The sequence below is a fragment of the Chlamydotis macqueenii genome, chromosome 3 (genome assembly GCF_036417535.1).
Source record: "Chlamydotis macqueenii isolate bChlMac1 chromosome 3, bChlMac1.mat, whole genome shotgun sequence".
Taxonomy (NCBI): Eukaryota; Metazoa; Chordata; class Aves; order Otidiformes; family Otididae; genus Chlamydotis; species Chlamydotis macqueenii.
Genome location: NC_141558.1, coordinates 86,032,329 through 86,049,601, shown reverse-complemented (window position 1 = coordinate 86,049,601; position 17,273 = coordinate 86,032,329). Strand labels below are relative to the sequence as shown.

General features: G+C 34.6%; 1 protein-coding gene across 2 annotated transcripts in view; it reads left to right on the top strand.

Annotated features, from left to right (window-relative positions):
* Positions 1–17,273, top strand: part of DNAH8 (dynein axonemal heavy chain 8) — a 147,300-nt gene that overhangs the window by 112,917 nt on the left and 17,110 nt on the right. For both annotated transcript variants that reach the window (XM_086743430.1, XM_086743429.1), the window contains exons 77-84: positions 367–472; positions 1,345–1,597; positions 1,697–1,887; positions 6,810–6,931; positions 9,386–9,504; positions 10,814–11,016; positions 11,971–12,044; positions 16,311–16,463. In XM_086743430.1, the coding sequence (XP_086599556.1) occupies positions 367–472; positions 1,345–1,597; positions 1,697–1,887; positions 6,810–6,931; positions 9,386–9,504; positions 10,814–11,016; positions 11,971–12,044; positions 16,311–16,463 (1,221 nt within the window). The remainder of the gene's footprint in view (positions 1–366; positions 473–1,344; positions 1,598–1,696; positions 1,888–6,809; positions 6,932–9,385; positions 9,505–10,813; positions 11,017–11,970; positions 12,045–16,310; positions 16,464–17,273) is intronic.

The following is a 17,273-nucleotide window of genomic DNA, read 5'->3' as shown; positions in this document are numbered from 1 at the left end:
TATTTAACTTTTTCTTATGTAGGGAAAAAGAAGTACTCAAATGAAAAAAAAGACATCAGCCATTTTCTAAATTTTTATTCAGATTCAGTATAAAAATTTCCAAATAACCTAGAGGACCTTCTACGTATGGCTCTCAGTATGACACAAACAATTAAGCACAAGCATTTGTCATTGATAAGGTACTTCATAAGATACAGAATAAACACTGCTTAAAAAAAAAAAAGGATGTTATAAAAACTCATTTTAGATACCTTAAAAAGTAAAATGCACATTTCATTAACTTGAAAAATGAGCAACTGAATTTTAAGTATGACTCATAGTTAGAGTCCATAAAGTGTCATGTCATTTTCTTGTTTTTAATAATAGGAACTAGAGGCAGAACGAATTCAACTCATGGAAGATGTAGCTTTTAATAAGAGAAAGATGAAAGAACTGGAAGACAATCTTCTGTACAAACTGAGTGCAACCAGAGGTTCTGTATCAAAGTGTAAAAGAATTAGGATTAAGCAGATCAGGCAGATTAAGATGAATCACATTAGAACTTTTCCATACAGAAATTGATTTATCCATCCAAGATACAATAAGAGAACATCTAATGGTAGAAATTTGAAGTATGGTGATTTACTGGTGTATGAGGGATTAGGTACTATAGCATGCCACTGTATACAACCCTAGACACTAATTATTTTTAACACCTAAACAAGTTTTGTGAAAAAAAAAAGAAATCAATTTCTTGAGAGCTTTCTGCCCCTCAAATAAAATAAGGTATCTGATCATGGGCAAATCCTTGATCATTATAAATGCAAAGTACAATGAGCTAGCTTAAATAGTGTTGAAAGTCTTTTGCAGTATGTTAGGAGCCTGTACATGATCAATTACTGTCTCTTTGGTGGAAAAAGAAGGTGGTAACTTCCAGTAAATCAATCAGTAGGTACTTGAGATGGATGAATACTGTTGTGTGACCATTGCCTTTAGGACCCTAAGTCTTTTTGATTTTGAGTGTACCAATCAACAGACTTTAAAATAATTGAAGTACTGTCTGTGAATATGTATGGTATGTGCATAAGAAAGTTGACTTCTCTAGTACATGCTGCAAAACTGTTGGTATAGATACATTTATATTGCTGTAAGTTGAATGCATTTGTTCAGCATGTTGAACATAAAAATAATTTTTAGTGTTACACATCCTGTTTGGCCTCCATTTAAAAAGCTTTCTGTAATTCAGTAAATAATTTCCTTTTTTTTAAATAAATAATTCCTGTAATTTGGCCTTTAAATTTTTACATCAGTGAAGTGAAAAATTGTTATAAATATGTTCTAAACATCAAAAATTTTACTTTTTAGGTTCACTAGTAGATGATGAATCCTTGATTGGTGTTCTGCAAACAACTAAGCAAACAGCTGCTGAAGTAGCTGAAAAGTTGTCTGTGGCAGCAGAAACTGAAGTGAAGATTAACACTGCTCAAGAGGAGTATCGACCTGCTGCTACACGTGGAAGCATTCTTTATTTTCTTATTACAGAAATGAGCATGGTCAATAATATGTATCAAACTTCACTGGCTCAGTTTTTGAAGTTATTTGATCAGTCCATGGCCAAGTAGGAAGACACAGATTTTTCTGCTATTCAAATATTTTTCTTTCCAATGTATTTGCAGTTATTAACATGCTTTCTTTGTGCTTTGTTTTAATGATTCAGATCTGAGAAGTCTCCTTTACCTCAGAAAAGAATCTCAAATATTATTGAGGATCTTACCTTTGAAATTTACTCATATTCTGTCAGAGGCTTGTATGAAAACCACAAATTCCTCTTTTCCCTCCTCCTGACATTAAAAATTGATCTTGAGAGGGGACATGTGAAAACCAGTGAATTCCATGCACTTGTTAGAGGTAAGTTCTAAAAATTGTGTAATATGTAGAGCTAATTTCAAATTTTTAAACTTTTATACTGTTTCAAAGTATGGGTTTTTTTGGCTGCATGGTTCCTACCATGTGATTCTGTGGGAGCTGCCTTGTCCTTGTCCTTGCTGTGGTCCACTGAAGTTAGATGCAGTTCCCTATCACAGTTCTACCTCCGCCATTTACCCAGGCTGTGTTCTATCCTGAGATCAAGATAATAGTTCTACTTCTTTTCATTAATTATTTTAATAATTCTATATTTTTATATTATATCTGTATTCTTATTTTTATAAATTAGTTTAATTCTTGCTCTCTTGCTTCTCTGCTTTGATGGAGTTGAATAAAGCTGTCTTTTAAGTTGCCAGAACAAATCCACATAAAGTTCAGGAGGTCCTACAAACAGTCTTTTATCAGTTTCAGCTTGAGATTTTCCTGACTTTTGCCAACAAGCTAAGACTGACGTTTAGAGAATATAATGTGTTTCTGTGGCCCAATTGGCCAGGTCTGCTTCCCTGTACCCTGTAAATTTGTGCCTCTGCTGAAAAATGAGATCAGGATTGCTTATGCAGAGGCCCGTGTGTTTGAATTTTACAGTGTTGAAATGAATCTTGCAAAGGTCTAGTGTCAAAGTAGCGAGCCTGGATTTGAAGATCACTATCTGCCTTTAACGAATAAAATGGGTAGGGAACAAGATTAAATTCACTTTCTGTTTTGCTTTCCAGTTTTTCATAATGTTTTTTTCCTTTGAGAATGGTATTCAGCTACCAATTTACCACTGATGTCAGCAGGGCATGCTTGGAAATGCTTTTAAAATTAACTGTCTGCTTTAGTAAAGCATTAGACAAGGAACTATATTTCTTGGCTTCTCAGCTCAGGGATTCTTGTTTTGCCAGAGGAAAACATACCTTGGGCATCTGAAGCAGAAAGTGCTTTTTAAATTATGAGAATCTTTGATAAAATACAGGAGTACTTTTGTGTAGAACATATGATTGCAATTTCCTGCCTAGCTTTACCACAGTTGATTTGATAGTGAGAAATTCTTCTGGTGTATAAAATGAGACTGAGAAAATCTTCTAGTGTATGAAATGAAACCAAACTAACAATATGTTTTCTATAATTATTCACATGATATTTAATCAGGTTGGGAAGTGGGCAGATGCTTAGCCAAATTGTCCTAGACTCTTAGGTATCTTCTGCAGTGAATGAATTGTTCAATTTTCTTCCTTGGATGCGCAGTTCTGGGTGCAAAATGAATGCCATGTTAGGAAACATCATTGGGCAGCTGAAAATAGGATTTATTCGAAAAATAAATCTCTCTTCCTCTGCTTTCCACTTCTTTGCAGGAAAGCTTTCATGGCTTATCATCAGCTGTATTATCAGGGAATGTCTCAGTGAAATAAGCATTGCTATTTGAAATGAAGAAGTCTCTAGAACTCATTATTCAGCTAGTGTCAAGAGATTAGCAACTCTAAATCTTTCCTTCTGCTAACGTACATGAATTGAATTTAATTTTATTTAGTGTATTCCATATAAAGCCAAACACTAGGCCCTTCCTGAATGTTTTAGTGGTGTACCTTGAAGATAACCTTAAGTCAGCAAACCAGAGAAAGCAGGTCCACAAATTGTAGGAAAATAGCTTCCCATGATGGCGGCATAGAATTTTTGTTAAAACCATAGAAAGAAACAAAATCCAAAATATATGAGAAAATCTATGTTGTTCACTGACAATCTTGTAGGTATCTTGACACTTAGGTAGGCTGTGTCCTTTGTCAGTAGAAAGTGGGGACTGGCACAAGTGAAGAATTTGATCTTTTCTAGCAGAAAATATGTGTTACTAAGAAGTTCCAGAAATACTAGAGAGCATGTTACAGAGGAATTGCAAAACATCTTTGTCTTTGTTGACTTGAATAAAATGGATAAATATTGCCAAGTAGGCTATTTTGTAGACAATTAATGATTACATTTTAAAATTAAGAAAGGTCTTTTTGGCTACAGTGATTGTGATTCTCTCACAGAATTCAGTAATGTGCAAAAATATTCCTGTTGGCCTATTGTATTAAATTTGCAAAAGATGTCATTCTTGAACAGGGTATCATTTTATAATAATAATGCTAATAATGGATTCGAGATTTGTGTAAACACTTTTGGTTATTCTCTCTTTGCTTTCCATTATTACATTTTGCTGAGACAAAGAGGAAATTCTGGGATCCCTGCATGGATCCTAGGTGGTTGTTTCAAACCATATATCCTAATGCCAAAGACATAAGAGGATGCTTGAAGGGAACTTCAGCAGGTAGTTACAGGAAATGCAGGAAAAATCAGTATTTGCACCTTCAATTTCATGAAGCAACCCTTTCTTTTTGTGAGGTTACTGAAGCTTGTCATCTCTGGGAAGGAGAAAAATTGCAACAGTAGGAAAACTTCATAATAAAAGCACACGAAGTAGCTTTGCATTTTTATATGACAGAAGTAATTTGGATTTGTACATAGTAACTTCACATTCTTGAACAAGAATTTGCCCTTTATTGGGCCCTTCAGTAGTTCATGAAAGCATTCAAATTGTGTATTAATCATATCTAATTCTGTTTCTTTATTATATCTAACTGTATCCATATGTGGAGGAAAGCATTGCGCAAATTTTTCTAGATGCTGGAAGTTTTGACATATGCCTATGAATGGCAAAATGAAAACCAATAAAAGAAAAGACTTTTTCATGCATTCCATATTTAATTCATTAACTTAACAAATGACTAACCATGATAACTTAGCAGGATTTATCAAAATATTAGATATGTATATTAATAGCAAGAATATAAAGTATTACAATGAGAAAAAAAAAATTGTTTGCACTTTTGTAATTCCTATTCTTCATTGAATAAGTGTGCCTCAAAATATTAAGGTTTTAAAATTTCCACAAAAGCAAAAACTTCCCTAAGACCTGTTTACTGCCCACTCATTGAAACTTTTACTTTCTTTTGATGTTAGCTGTTCCTATTGGCATACTAATGTCCAGATTCAGCAAGGTGAATCTTCTGTTTATACTTAAGGATGTTCAGGTAGCTAGGAAACTATTTAGTCTTTCTGAATCCTGTGTTTATTCTTTTAAAAGAAGCAGAGCTACTCTTTCCTGAAAATCATCACTGATAATATAAATAAAAGTCTTGCATGCTGGAAGCCTGCAGGAAAACATCTCAAAGAATCAAATCTTTCCCCATAAAGTCTGTAATGTAGGCAGAACAGACTTTAGGAAAATCATAAAGAATTTGTTGCATTATAACATTTGCAGCACCATAAACTCTTTCTTATAATGTGTCAGAGCTTTAAAATAAGTCTTAGTTCTTTAGCTGCGTCAGAAATACAATATATAACGTCTTCTCGGTAATTTCTTAAATTGCAAAATTTGTGCTTTATTGAAGAAATTAATATTCTAATCTCCTTGTCACTCCAGTGATTGTTGTGTTAAAACCTTTTGATAATCTATAGAATAATTAGACACAGTTTGTAAAATATGAATATATTTGGGATATATTTATTAATATATTAATATATTAGGTGTTTTACATTATATAACTGAAAAAGAACTACCTATATATTTATGTATGTATTTTTTGGTAAGCATCTATGAATAATTGGGAAGTATTGAAATAATTACAGCTCATATATATAGACTGTATACACACACATACATGCTCACATATGTATAAGTGCTTAAAAAGAATAGTTACTATTCCAAAGTGATTTTTTAGTTTGTTTGTAACAAGTTGGTGAAATTTGTTATACCAATGACCTAAATGAATAAATGATCTTAGTTCTGGACACCACTGGAACAATACCCTCTAGTTTTCCCAAGAGGTAAAATTAATTAATTAGTGGTGGACTGGGGATCAGGCAGATACAAAAAGAAGAAAATTATGGTAAAAAGTTAAAAGTTAATCTGTTTAAAATCGAATTGCAATCTTATCCCAGATGTATTTCTCTGTATATCCTCTTCAATTGCTTATCAGAGGATATGAAACACGTGCGCTATCTACTGGCTATCCAGGCTTTGCTAACGTGTAACATTCTTTAGATATTATAACTATGCATTTCATTAGAGAAGAGGAAGAAGTTTGCAGTTGAGAAAATAAGACTTTCTTTTCAATTTCTGTTCCTTTTAGGAATAGTGGGATAAAATATAGACTGTCTAAGGGAAGGTCTTTAGGGGAATATTTTTATCTTTCAGATAAATACAAAATAATCTTTACTGTACTGTCAGCAGTGATTAAAAGGAAAAATTATTAAATACTTTAATACATACTTCAAATATAATCATTATCATTGTATAAACTTATAACAATAAACTAATATGGAACACTTGATCTAAGATTAGAAGCTGAGAGAACTGGGCTTGTTCAACTTGGCAAACAGAAGGCTTAGGGGAGACCCAATAGTAGCCTTCCAACCATTAAGAAGACAGAGCCTGGCTCTTCACAGTGGTGCAGAGTAGGAAGATGAGAGACCACAGAAATAAACTGGAAAAAAAAAAAAAAAAAAAAAAAGAGAGGGTCAGAGTGCCTGTAAGGGGAATTTTTATCATTATGATCATTATGAAGACAGATAAACATTAGAATATATTGTCTAGAAAGGTTGTACAGTCACCATCCTTGGAGGTTTTCAAGACCAGACAGAATAAAGACCTGATTTTATCACATAGCTGACCCTGCTCTGAACAGGTTGGACTAAAGACTTCTTGAGGTTCCTTCCAGACTAAATTATCCTATGATCTTATGAAATAAATGCTAAGTACACAAGAGTGCAATTAGTACCCCAGTGAAAATAACATGTGCCAGAAAACATAATGTAGAAAGAAATGTCAAATATATCTTGACCTCTGGAATGTCATGTGTATTTCATCAGAATGTTTTTATCTACAGGAGGTGCAGCATTGGATCTACAGGCTTGCCCACCCAAACCTTTCCGCTGGATTCTTGACATGATGTGGCTAAACCTAGTGGAATTGAGCAAACTTCCACAGTTTGCAGAAATTTTGAATCAGGTGATATCTAGTAATTATCTTTTTAATGTTAATAACCAGTTTCCCAATCATAATCTCCCATATTTTACATTTAGAATACACAAGAGAAATATGTAAGAACAAGGTCAGAGAGGATACACAGTAAAGGCATAGAAATTAACAGTTAGGTAGCATGAATGGGGGTATATTTATTTCCTCTATGTTTTTTTTTTATCTGCTTTATTGTATTTTGTATTATAGTCATTGAGGTAGAAAGAGAAGAAAACAGGAGCAAAGAACTAGTAAAAAAGGAAGCCAGTGAAAGAGAGACAGAAATAAGGAGAAAGGATAAAAAAGTAGAGGTATCAAAAAGGAAGAGAAAGTTAATCTATGAATGTTAGGTTTTATGTTACAATGTTTTATGTCTTAAGTCTGATAGATTTTTACAAGTAAATTGTTTGCTGCTTGTTTTTAAATACTCATTTCCATTCCAAAGTTAACATGTTATTCAGATATGACGAGCTAGCTATAAAAATACTATTTATTTTATTAAGACATACATGAATTTACACGCACATAAGCTTATGACACGTTTATCAATTATTTTCATTACTTTGGTAAACTTCTCTTACTTACTCCCTAGGTATTTATCATTCTATACCTCCTAAGCACTCCTCATTAATCAGGCTGATAGCCAGGACACTAAGTTCTTGCTGTTACAGCATTGTTCAGCCAAGTCCATGTTGTGACAGCACTTAGTGCCCTGAAGGGTAGCAGAAGTTTGATCTAAATAATGTACCTGGAAGTGGTTCTGGCTGTTTTCCAACTCTGTATCAAGGCAAGATCTGGATACATACCAGCCCATATCCTCCAGGTTTTGGTTTCTGAAGGTATCAAAACCAGGATACTGAGTTAGGAGAAAGCTGGAGGAATTCTAGTTAGGCCTTCACTCTAGGTTGTTAGGGTACTATGCCCCTGCACACTTGCTGACGTTATTTAAATGTAGCCATGGGGTTATGAATTACGTATTTTCCTTTTAATTTGTAGATTGTAATGGTTCTGTTATAGGACATTTCTAGAATTGGTGCAAACAAAATTTTAGACTCCGAAATACTTAGGCAACCATGTTACCCCAAAAGGCTTATTTTTTGACTAATCTTTTATCACTAACTTAAAATCACCATGTATTTACAAGTTGAAAAGTGACAATTAGGTAATTTTAGTAATAGATAGAGATGGAATCTGGGAGGATGCCAACTAGGATATCAATTAAAAAATGCAAATATGGAAATAACATCTTTTTAAGACTTATTTGAATCCATTAGATGTGCTGTTTTATTTGACTCATCATATTAAGTACAACTGTATCATTATTCATTTAGATACAAACAGAAAACAATTTAAAGTAAGAAAAAAAACCTTAAAATTTGTATGCTCAGCTTAATGATATGAAAGCTTAATGATTTTCCTAAGTCAACTAAAGTTCCTTTAGCTCAATAATGTACTTCTTGTGGCCAGCTTTAAGAAGGTACCTCCTCTGAATCCTTTCCTAGCATGTGCCCAGGTTGATGTCAGTTAATGTACAACTGAGCTATTTGCTTATAAAGTAGTTTGGTTTTTTTTCCTCAGACTTGGATTATAGTTCAGAAAGGGACATTTGATGTTTATGAATCTCTCTGAATGAGTTTCACTGTAGAAAATACATGGTTGGAAGAGGTCCCTGCATGTTCATTTCTACTCCTCTCTCAGTCCATTCTTGGTGTAGGTTGTTCTGAGATAACTTCTATTTGAAACCAACTCAGTCAACTGGACAGAGCTCCTTGGTTTTTAATAGGCATATGGAATTGTGTTTCAGAACAGATGGTATCAGTGTGTTCCTTGTTCTCTTTCCAGTGATCTGAGAATATTGCAGCAGCTGACTCTACTCGGTCACTGCATTAAAGGCTTGACTCGATACCAGTTTTCATTCTGTTCTGTCCACCAGTATCCCTTGTCCTATTAAGTCATGGGTTCTAAGAGGTGCCTAAATAATGATGATATTTGTGGTCAGACTTATTCTTTCTCAAGTCAAAAGCTTACCAGAGCCTGTTATTTTTAATTTGTGATTCTTTGGCTAGCAGGACTGTACAGGGACAGATTTTTCTGTTCCTCTGAGTACTTTGTGATCAAAAGAAATAAATTAATCACAGTATGTTTCTCTTGCAGCATAGAATCCTTCTGCTAATCATTGTTTTTTTTCTTAAGTAGCTGCATGTGTTCAGGAGGGGAATCCATGGATAACTGAATAGCTTAAGAGCCTGCATCTTAATACTGAAATTTCTGTTTGTAATACCTTAACAGTGATCCACATGGCACATGTCTTAAGTGCTGTAGACTCCTAATGTTACTTGTAATATATCCCAATATAATAATAGACTCTTATTAAAATATACATTTAAAAGGGGATTTTGCTACAGCTGAAATACATTTATATATGTGTTAATGTAATAAATTTAGGTAGCCCGTAATGAAAAGGGATGGAAAAGTTGGTTTGATAAAGATGCTCCTGAGGAAGAAATTATACCTGATGGATATAATAGTTCACTTGATACCTTTCGCAAGCTTTTACTCATCAGGTGAGCATCTTCAGAAAATTTGGAAATGTGTACATGGTTGCATCATGTGTCTCAGTCTATCAATATGCTGTTATCATAATAGCATAATATTCATTAATTTCTGGGTTATATGAAATATGATTTAACTCACTCACTTTAGACCTATCCTCTGAAGAGTCTAAAAAAGTTATTTCTAAAAAATGTTTTTTATAACTTTGCTTTTATGTCATGACAAATGGAAACTGGGAACTACATTGCAGCCTTCTCCAAAAAGCCACTGAAAAAATGGAATAATTCAGATAGTTTTCAAAATTAAAAAAATATATATTTTAAAAGGAACTTTTAAAAATAACTTTAAATAAGTAATTTTAAAAAGATATTTGTGAAATGCAAAACAGGTATTCAAAAGCCCTATGTGAAAAGTGTGCTAGAAATTATTTTATTGCATCAGCTAAGATCTCTGTGGCAGGACTTGAGATAGAATGGAGTTCCCCAAAGCAGCATTCAGCTGCATTATGCATGAGTGTGTATCTCCCTGCATTCATTGTATACTTTCCAAGTGCTGCAACAAATAAATCAGAGACACTACAAAAAACCCAACAACATTCATTACTAGAACATGATTTATCTTTGTAGTAGATTCAACCTGTGCAGTAAAAAAGACCAGAATCTGGTGGAAGAAATACTATATTGTTCTCTGCTATACAGCCTGTAAGGGAAGGGGGAGCATCTTAGTCCTAAGCCTTTAAATAATGAGCCTATAAATCGAAGCTTTGCAAAGTCATATCTTTAACTGAAAAGTAGATATTAGGGTTTTTTTTTTTCTCATGGGAAAAATAAAAACTTATCCCCAACACAAATGCAATCCAGTGGAAAAGAATTGAGTCTGTACCCTAAAAAGCTAACAGACCCAATGAAACATCTGCATAATTTTACTAAAGAGCAAAAACAATCTTGCATTTCCCTACTTGGGTCCTCAGATACAAAACCTCTGTTTAAAATGAAGAATGTCCCAACCTGATAAAGGTACCCAGACCAGGAAATTCTAGTGCAAATAGTTTACTAAAGGCAACTTAGTTTACTAAGTTTACTTAAAGCAACTGAAAAGTATTAAACAGTCATAAGTAGAGGGAAGACTACTAGCACTATTCTATCTGTAAAGACAAACCTACAAACCTATATATGAATGTGTGTGTGTATTTATATATACACACAAATATTATAAAGCAAAAATCTCCATTTGATAAGAATAAAATTTCTAATTTAAGTATGGTCTTTGCAACAGGAAGAGGCATTCAATTTGTATCTTGGTATATTTTTTTATTTCTAGGTCTTGGTGTCCAGATCGAACAGTTTCCCAAGCCAGGAAATATATTGCAAATTCCTTGCATGAGAAATATACAGAACCAGTCATTTTGAATTTAGAAAAAACTTGGGAGGAAAGTGACACACGAACACCTCTCATCTGTTTCTTGTCTATGGGATCTGACCCAAGTATCCAGATAGAGTCCTTGGCTAGGAAGCTTAAATTAGGTATGAAGTAATTATTCATTGCCATGTGTTAAGATACAGAAAGGTAATGTAAGTAATTGCAGAGATTTTTTTTTTTCTGAAATGTATTTATTAAATTCTGTTGCACTAACAATTGCTCCTGAAACATCATCTTAGAGACAAAATAGTATTTTAAATAAAAGATGGTATGCTGAGGATCATTCTGTATGCAGTTGGACAGTAATGTTCTCAGGTTTTTTTTTTGTAAATTGTTATCATGCTTCCTAGTGATTATATTTTTGATTTTTTAAAATTCATAACTATAAGACAATATTAATTAATTATTTGTTTTTAATTCTGGCATGGTGACAACACTGTTTTCTTGTTTTAACTCTTAACTGCAGGTAATGTAAAAATCAGCAACCTGCTTACAAGACTACTTTAGAACAAAAAATACTCACAAGATCTGTGTTTGTGCATTCTGGACTTCATGGCTACATTATATGGAAATTTTTAAAAATTATGCATATGAACTGAGTGGGAAGTAGATATATATATTCATTGTATGAGTCACATTAATATGTTCACAAGTGTAATTTTACAGTTGTGCATTGTGCTCATTTATGTGGTTTCATTCCCTACACTTAAAGAAAAATCTGGGTTCATATTTCAAATACTGTGGCTTACTTAATTAAAATTTGGCACAAATTCCCATTGACAATAATAACATTAGTCACAGTCTTTCACTTCTACAAACACTGTAAATATTGTGGATATATATTTTAATGTTATTTTACAAAGTTTCATTGTTTAGAAAATTTAAACATAGTGGCATAATATGATGGTGGAAAGATTCTGCTTTCATCAATATATATTTTTGTATAAAAATGGAGTTAATTGTGCTGTATTTATATCACTTTTTTGGACTTAATTTGAATCCTTACTTTTTCTGAAGAATGTATGTTCATTAATCATATAATGTCAAATATGTTGTAGAATGTAGGACCATCTCTATGGGTCAAGGACAAGAAGTTCATGTACGCAAATTAATACAGATGTCAATGCAACAGGTGGGAAAAGAACTCTGAAATATAAGTTGATTGTCTGTTTTAGCACTCTTTTACACCTCTTTTGCGTGCAATCTTTAATATTTTACATTTTCACCTTACTATCAAGCATATTTCAGGGTAAACAAGTCTCCTAAAAACATTCTACTATGGGTCATGCACGTGCCAGTGGAATCCAAGTCAATACTTCTGCCAGCAGTAATATTGAGCAGCTTTTCAAAGGCAGAACATTAGCTTCTTATCGCTATGCAGTTATCCAAAGGTAAAAGGACATCATGTCCTAGTTCTATCCTGCAGGACTTGCAGATCCCACCTCTTTACTGGAATTTTTTTTTTTTCCTCCCCTATGAAAGCTACCTAGAAGTTGCGTAGTTTCTACTAGATAAAATGGTGAGTGCATACATAGCTTAAAGCTGTAGATCATAGAATCATAGAATCTTAAGGTTGGAAGAGACCTCCAAGATCATCAAGTCCAACTGTCAACTTAACACCACCATGCCTACTAAATCATGTCCTGAAGTGCCACATCTACACATTCTTTGAACACCTCCAGGGATGGTGATGGAACACCATCCTCCTTCAGTAGCCTGTTCCAGTGGCTGACCACTCTTTCAGTAAAGAAGTGTTTCTTAATATCCAATCTAAACCTCCCCTGCTGCAACTTGAGGCCACTTCCTCTTGTCCTATCACAAGTTATTTGGGAGAAGAGACCAACACCCACCTCCCTACAACCTCCTTTTAGGTAGTTGTAGAGAGCAATGAGGTCTCCCCTCAGCCTCCTCTTCTCCACACTAAACAATCCCAGTTCCCTCAGCCACTCCTCAGAAGACTTGTCCTCCAGACCCCTCACCAGCTTCATTGCCCTTTTCTGGACACACTCCAGCAACTCAATGTTCTTCTTGTACTGAGGGGCCCAAAACTGCATGCAGTATTCGAGGTGTGGCCTCACCAGTGCACAATCACTTCCCTGCTTCTGCTGGCCACACAATTCCTGATACAACCCAGATGCTGTTGGCCTTCTTGGCCACCTGGGCACGCTGCTGGCTTATGTTCAGCCAGCTGTCTACCAGCACCCCCAGGTCCCTTTCCATCAGGCGGCTTTCCAGCCACTCTTCCCCAAGCCAGTGGCATTGCATGGGGTTCTTGTGACCAAAGTGCAGGACTTAGCGCTTGGCCTTGTTGAACCTCATACAGTTCACCTCAGCCCATTGGTCCAGCCTGTCCAGATACAGAAGGATATACTAGCTCCTAATACTGCCTCACATTTTCCTCACATCTGTGCTAGTGAGAGGGTCTCTTGCTCACCAGCAATTTTTTTTTGTTCTTTATTTCTTTATTTGCCTTTTGGCTAAGAGTTCCAGGATGTCTAAGAATTTCCAAACAATGTTTAAGAATTTTTCCTCTTAAATACTGTAGTATATTTTGTCACAGCAGTTGATATTCTCAAACAGCAAAAACACAAGTCTAAGCAGCAGCTCTAGAAACATAGTCGTTGACACCTCCAATACAATATAAAAGTTACACTTCAAAGAGTTATGAACAGTGTTGCAAATGAAGACATACAGCCAGAGTTGCCTGTAAAATCAAAATATAAGGAATTAGTGTTATGGAATCATAGAACCATTACGGTTGGAAGGGAGTGTTAAAGGTCATCTAGTCCAACTCCCTGCAAGGAGCAGGGACATCTCCAACTAGATTAGGTTGCTCAGAGCCCTGTCCAACCTGGCCTTGAATATTTCCAGGGATGGGGCATCTACAATGTCTCAGGGCAACCTGTTCCAGTGTTACACCACCCTCATTATAAAAAATGTTTTTCTAATATCTAATCTGAATCTACCTCCCTCTGTTTTAAAACCATTACTGCTCATTTTATTACAACAGGCCCTGCTGAAGACTTTTTTCCCATCTTGCCTGTAGGCCCCCTTTAGGTATTGGAAGGCCACTATACAGTCTCCCCGGAGCCTTCTCTTCTCCAGGTTGAACAGCCCCAACTCTCTCAGACTGTTATTCCAGTATTCTGAAGGACTAGAATATCTCTACTAATAGAGAGTAGAAGATTGCAAGAACTATGTTGATATATGAAACATATTTTTCATTTACCATAACGGACAGTTAGTCCTTACTAAATGCGGAGTACAGCACTGCTTGTAGTATTCACCTGAAGAAACTTGAACTGACTTGTGTACAGTAAAAGATCTGATTTGTACCATATTACCTATTTTTTAACCAGTGTATGCTTTCATACCTACAGTGGGAGTATTCCTCAAAAGTTAGATAAAAAGTTAAAGATATATTCATTATGAGACTTAAAAACTGAATTCCTCACAATGTGTAACATCCATTAGAGTCTCTGGGTTTCTGTCCTCACCCATGAGAGTTCTGGAAGGAGAAACAGTGAAAAAGAGGTCACAACAGAGGGCACTCTGCAAGAACAAATGTACTTTTGAGACTGTTGCAGATTCATTATCAAGATTATTTCAGATTTCCATCTGAACTAAACAGTTCTTTTGTCACTTTATTCCCCAATGTTTAATCACAATGGGATGAGGAAATGCTTCTTTCTTTAGACTTCTGCAAAGTTCTGTCTTCTTAATCTGCCTGAAGTGCTTCAGAGCCTTTCCAGGACTTCCTGTCTTTCATGCAGAAAACAGAAAAGGTCATGCAGTATCAATTCAGGAAATTCCAATTTTATTCCCTGCTACCTGTGAGATATCTTCACTTGAGGCAAAAAAAAAAAAAAAAAAAAATCTCTTGCCACATTATATGTATTCATTTGACCATAGTACGGTCTGCTTCATTTGTGTTTCTCTATTATGGATAATACTTGTATATGGCCTTTACTGCACACTTGCTAGACATTACTGTGTAGTCAAAGGTTCTCTAACTAATGCAGCCTTGGTTATGGAAATTCTCTCTATTCTATCCCAATAACCTCTTAAGTCCTACCAAATGTTGTGACACCAGTACTGGGATGTAGACGTACACCACTTATGAATTTCTGGTTCATCACAGTGGTGAAAACAGAGGGATCTCTGCCTTTCTTTGCCCTCAATTAAAATCACGACGATACTCAAAACAGCACTCTAGTAGAGCTACTAGTAACAATTTTTGAACTAAATGCCTTGGTGGTGTACACATTTCACAGAGGGAGGGATATGTGAACATCAGATTTGCAAGAACAAAACAGAATTAGTTAATTTGAAGACAAATATCTGAGGTTTTTTCCTACTTCTTGCCAAGAGTATATAATATGATTAAAACTGCTGTGCTATGTTACAGGTAGATAATTTTAAAAAACTGAGCCTGATTCATTTGGAAATGTGACAAATTGATTAAAGGTCATCCTCAAAAAAGTGGATCCTCATAAAAGAAGGAAAAAAAACCCCTTCATATAATCTTTTTTTTTTTTTAATATCCATCAGTTCACCATAAATATTTCAATTATATTTTATCATCAAATGTTATTTATTTCTTCTTAAATTAACTAAACCAAAATTGCCAAAATGAAATTACAAGCTGTAATGAAATCCACACATCACTGTTTAGAACTAATTAAATAATGCCCCATTTTAATATCAGACTTCTGATTTATCAGGCTTCTGAAGTGATGCTACAAAAGCTGATTGAATTTGAATTCATAAGCAGAGGTGTAGAGATATAATAATCAAAATAGAGCTTTCATGCACCTTCGGAGCCGAATAAGATCGATGTGTGGAGGTTGAATTTCATACATATGCATTTATTGCAGATAAACTGAAAAGTTTTAGAGTCTTGTTACCACATCTTTACACTTGCTTTGGATTATGTTATTAACAAAAAAGTTTTTAAAAATATGTATTCATTACATTTCGGCTGTTACTTTTCCACTCACATTCTTTTAGATCTGATGGGCAGCATTGCTTATCACTGGTTTCCTGGAAGAGGACAGGAATTACTTCTTTTTGCCACTAGGTAGCACTGATACTTCACTTAGAATATTGACTCCGGTTATGTTATTTTCATTGTGAAAAATAGGATGTGGAAATAACTTTTCCACTAATTTTCCTATTTGCTTTAACAGTGCCAATACAAAATCAAATACAAATACATATTCAGGAATAGAATGAAAGTAAAAAAAACTAAAAAAAAACCCTCAAGCAACTGAACAAAAAACCACCCCAAAAACCAAACATGCAAGACCAATTTTGATTCTAATATAGACAGTTGGTTTTAGCATTATGAATAACTTATTCTAAATTTTGTATGGTGATGGCCAATATTCGTATTTAGGGAGGCTGGGCGTTGCTTCAGAATTGTCATCTTGGACTGGATTTTATGGATGAACTACTGGAGACACTTCTTACTGCTGAGATACAGAATGAGACATTTCGGGTTTGGATGACTACTGAACCGCACCCTAAATTCCCAATTACGCTGCTACAGGTTTGTACATGTATTTAATTCAGGTATCTCATGCCATCAAAATTATCCAGATTAAGTATGTAAATGGAAATTAAATAAATGGAGGGGGGAAAAAGAAAAAAAAAGCCCAAGAAAAAATGGACTTACCTTACAATGCAAATATCACTTTAAAGAGGAAGGGTTCTTACCGGTAACTGGAAGGTCTCAAAGATGCATTATGTATTTGTGAATTCACACTAATTCTGTACACAGAAGCATGTGCATCAAAACTATCATGCTTTACCTGTATCCCTTTTTGCACAACCAGATGCCTTTGTGAACAGAGTAATGCCCACAAGTGCTCTTAGATTCTTCTGGATTTTGCTATCTGAAATACAGGATAAAGGGGACAGAAGACATATGGACAGCACATGTCAAAAAACATAATCTACCAAGACGTTACCTGTTTTTCTTTGGATAAACTAAAAATGGTTGTTCTGTAGATCTCTAGGAGACATTTTTCATTAGGAAAATTGCCTAAACTTTTGTGAAATGTACTTAAGTCATAATGCTAGTGTGTTGTCACTTCTGTGTTCATAGACTTCTTTCCTCTTAAAAGCAGTGAGAGTCTCCTTAGAGAGTCATTCTCTTTAAATAAAAACAGATAACATAACTGAATATCTAGGATGTGAAGGAGGGGAAAGGGTTCCTTTCTCAAATGAATCTAGGAGACAGTCTTCAGTAGGAAATGTATGTCACCATGGAAAAAAACTGTATATGGAAAGCTAGCTATATGGACCTACATTCTCTTGTATTCTCTCAACAGAAAATGAAATCATCCTGTATCTTCAA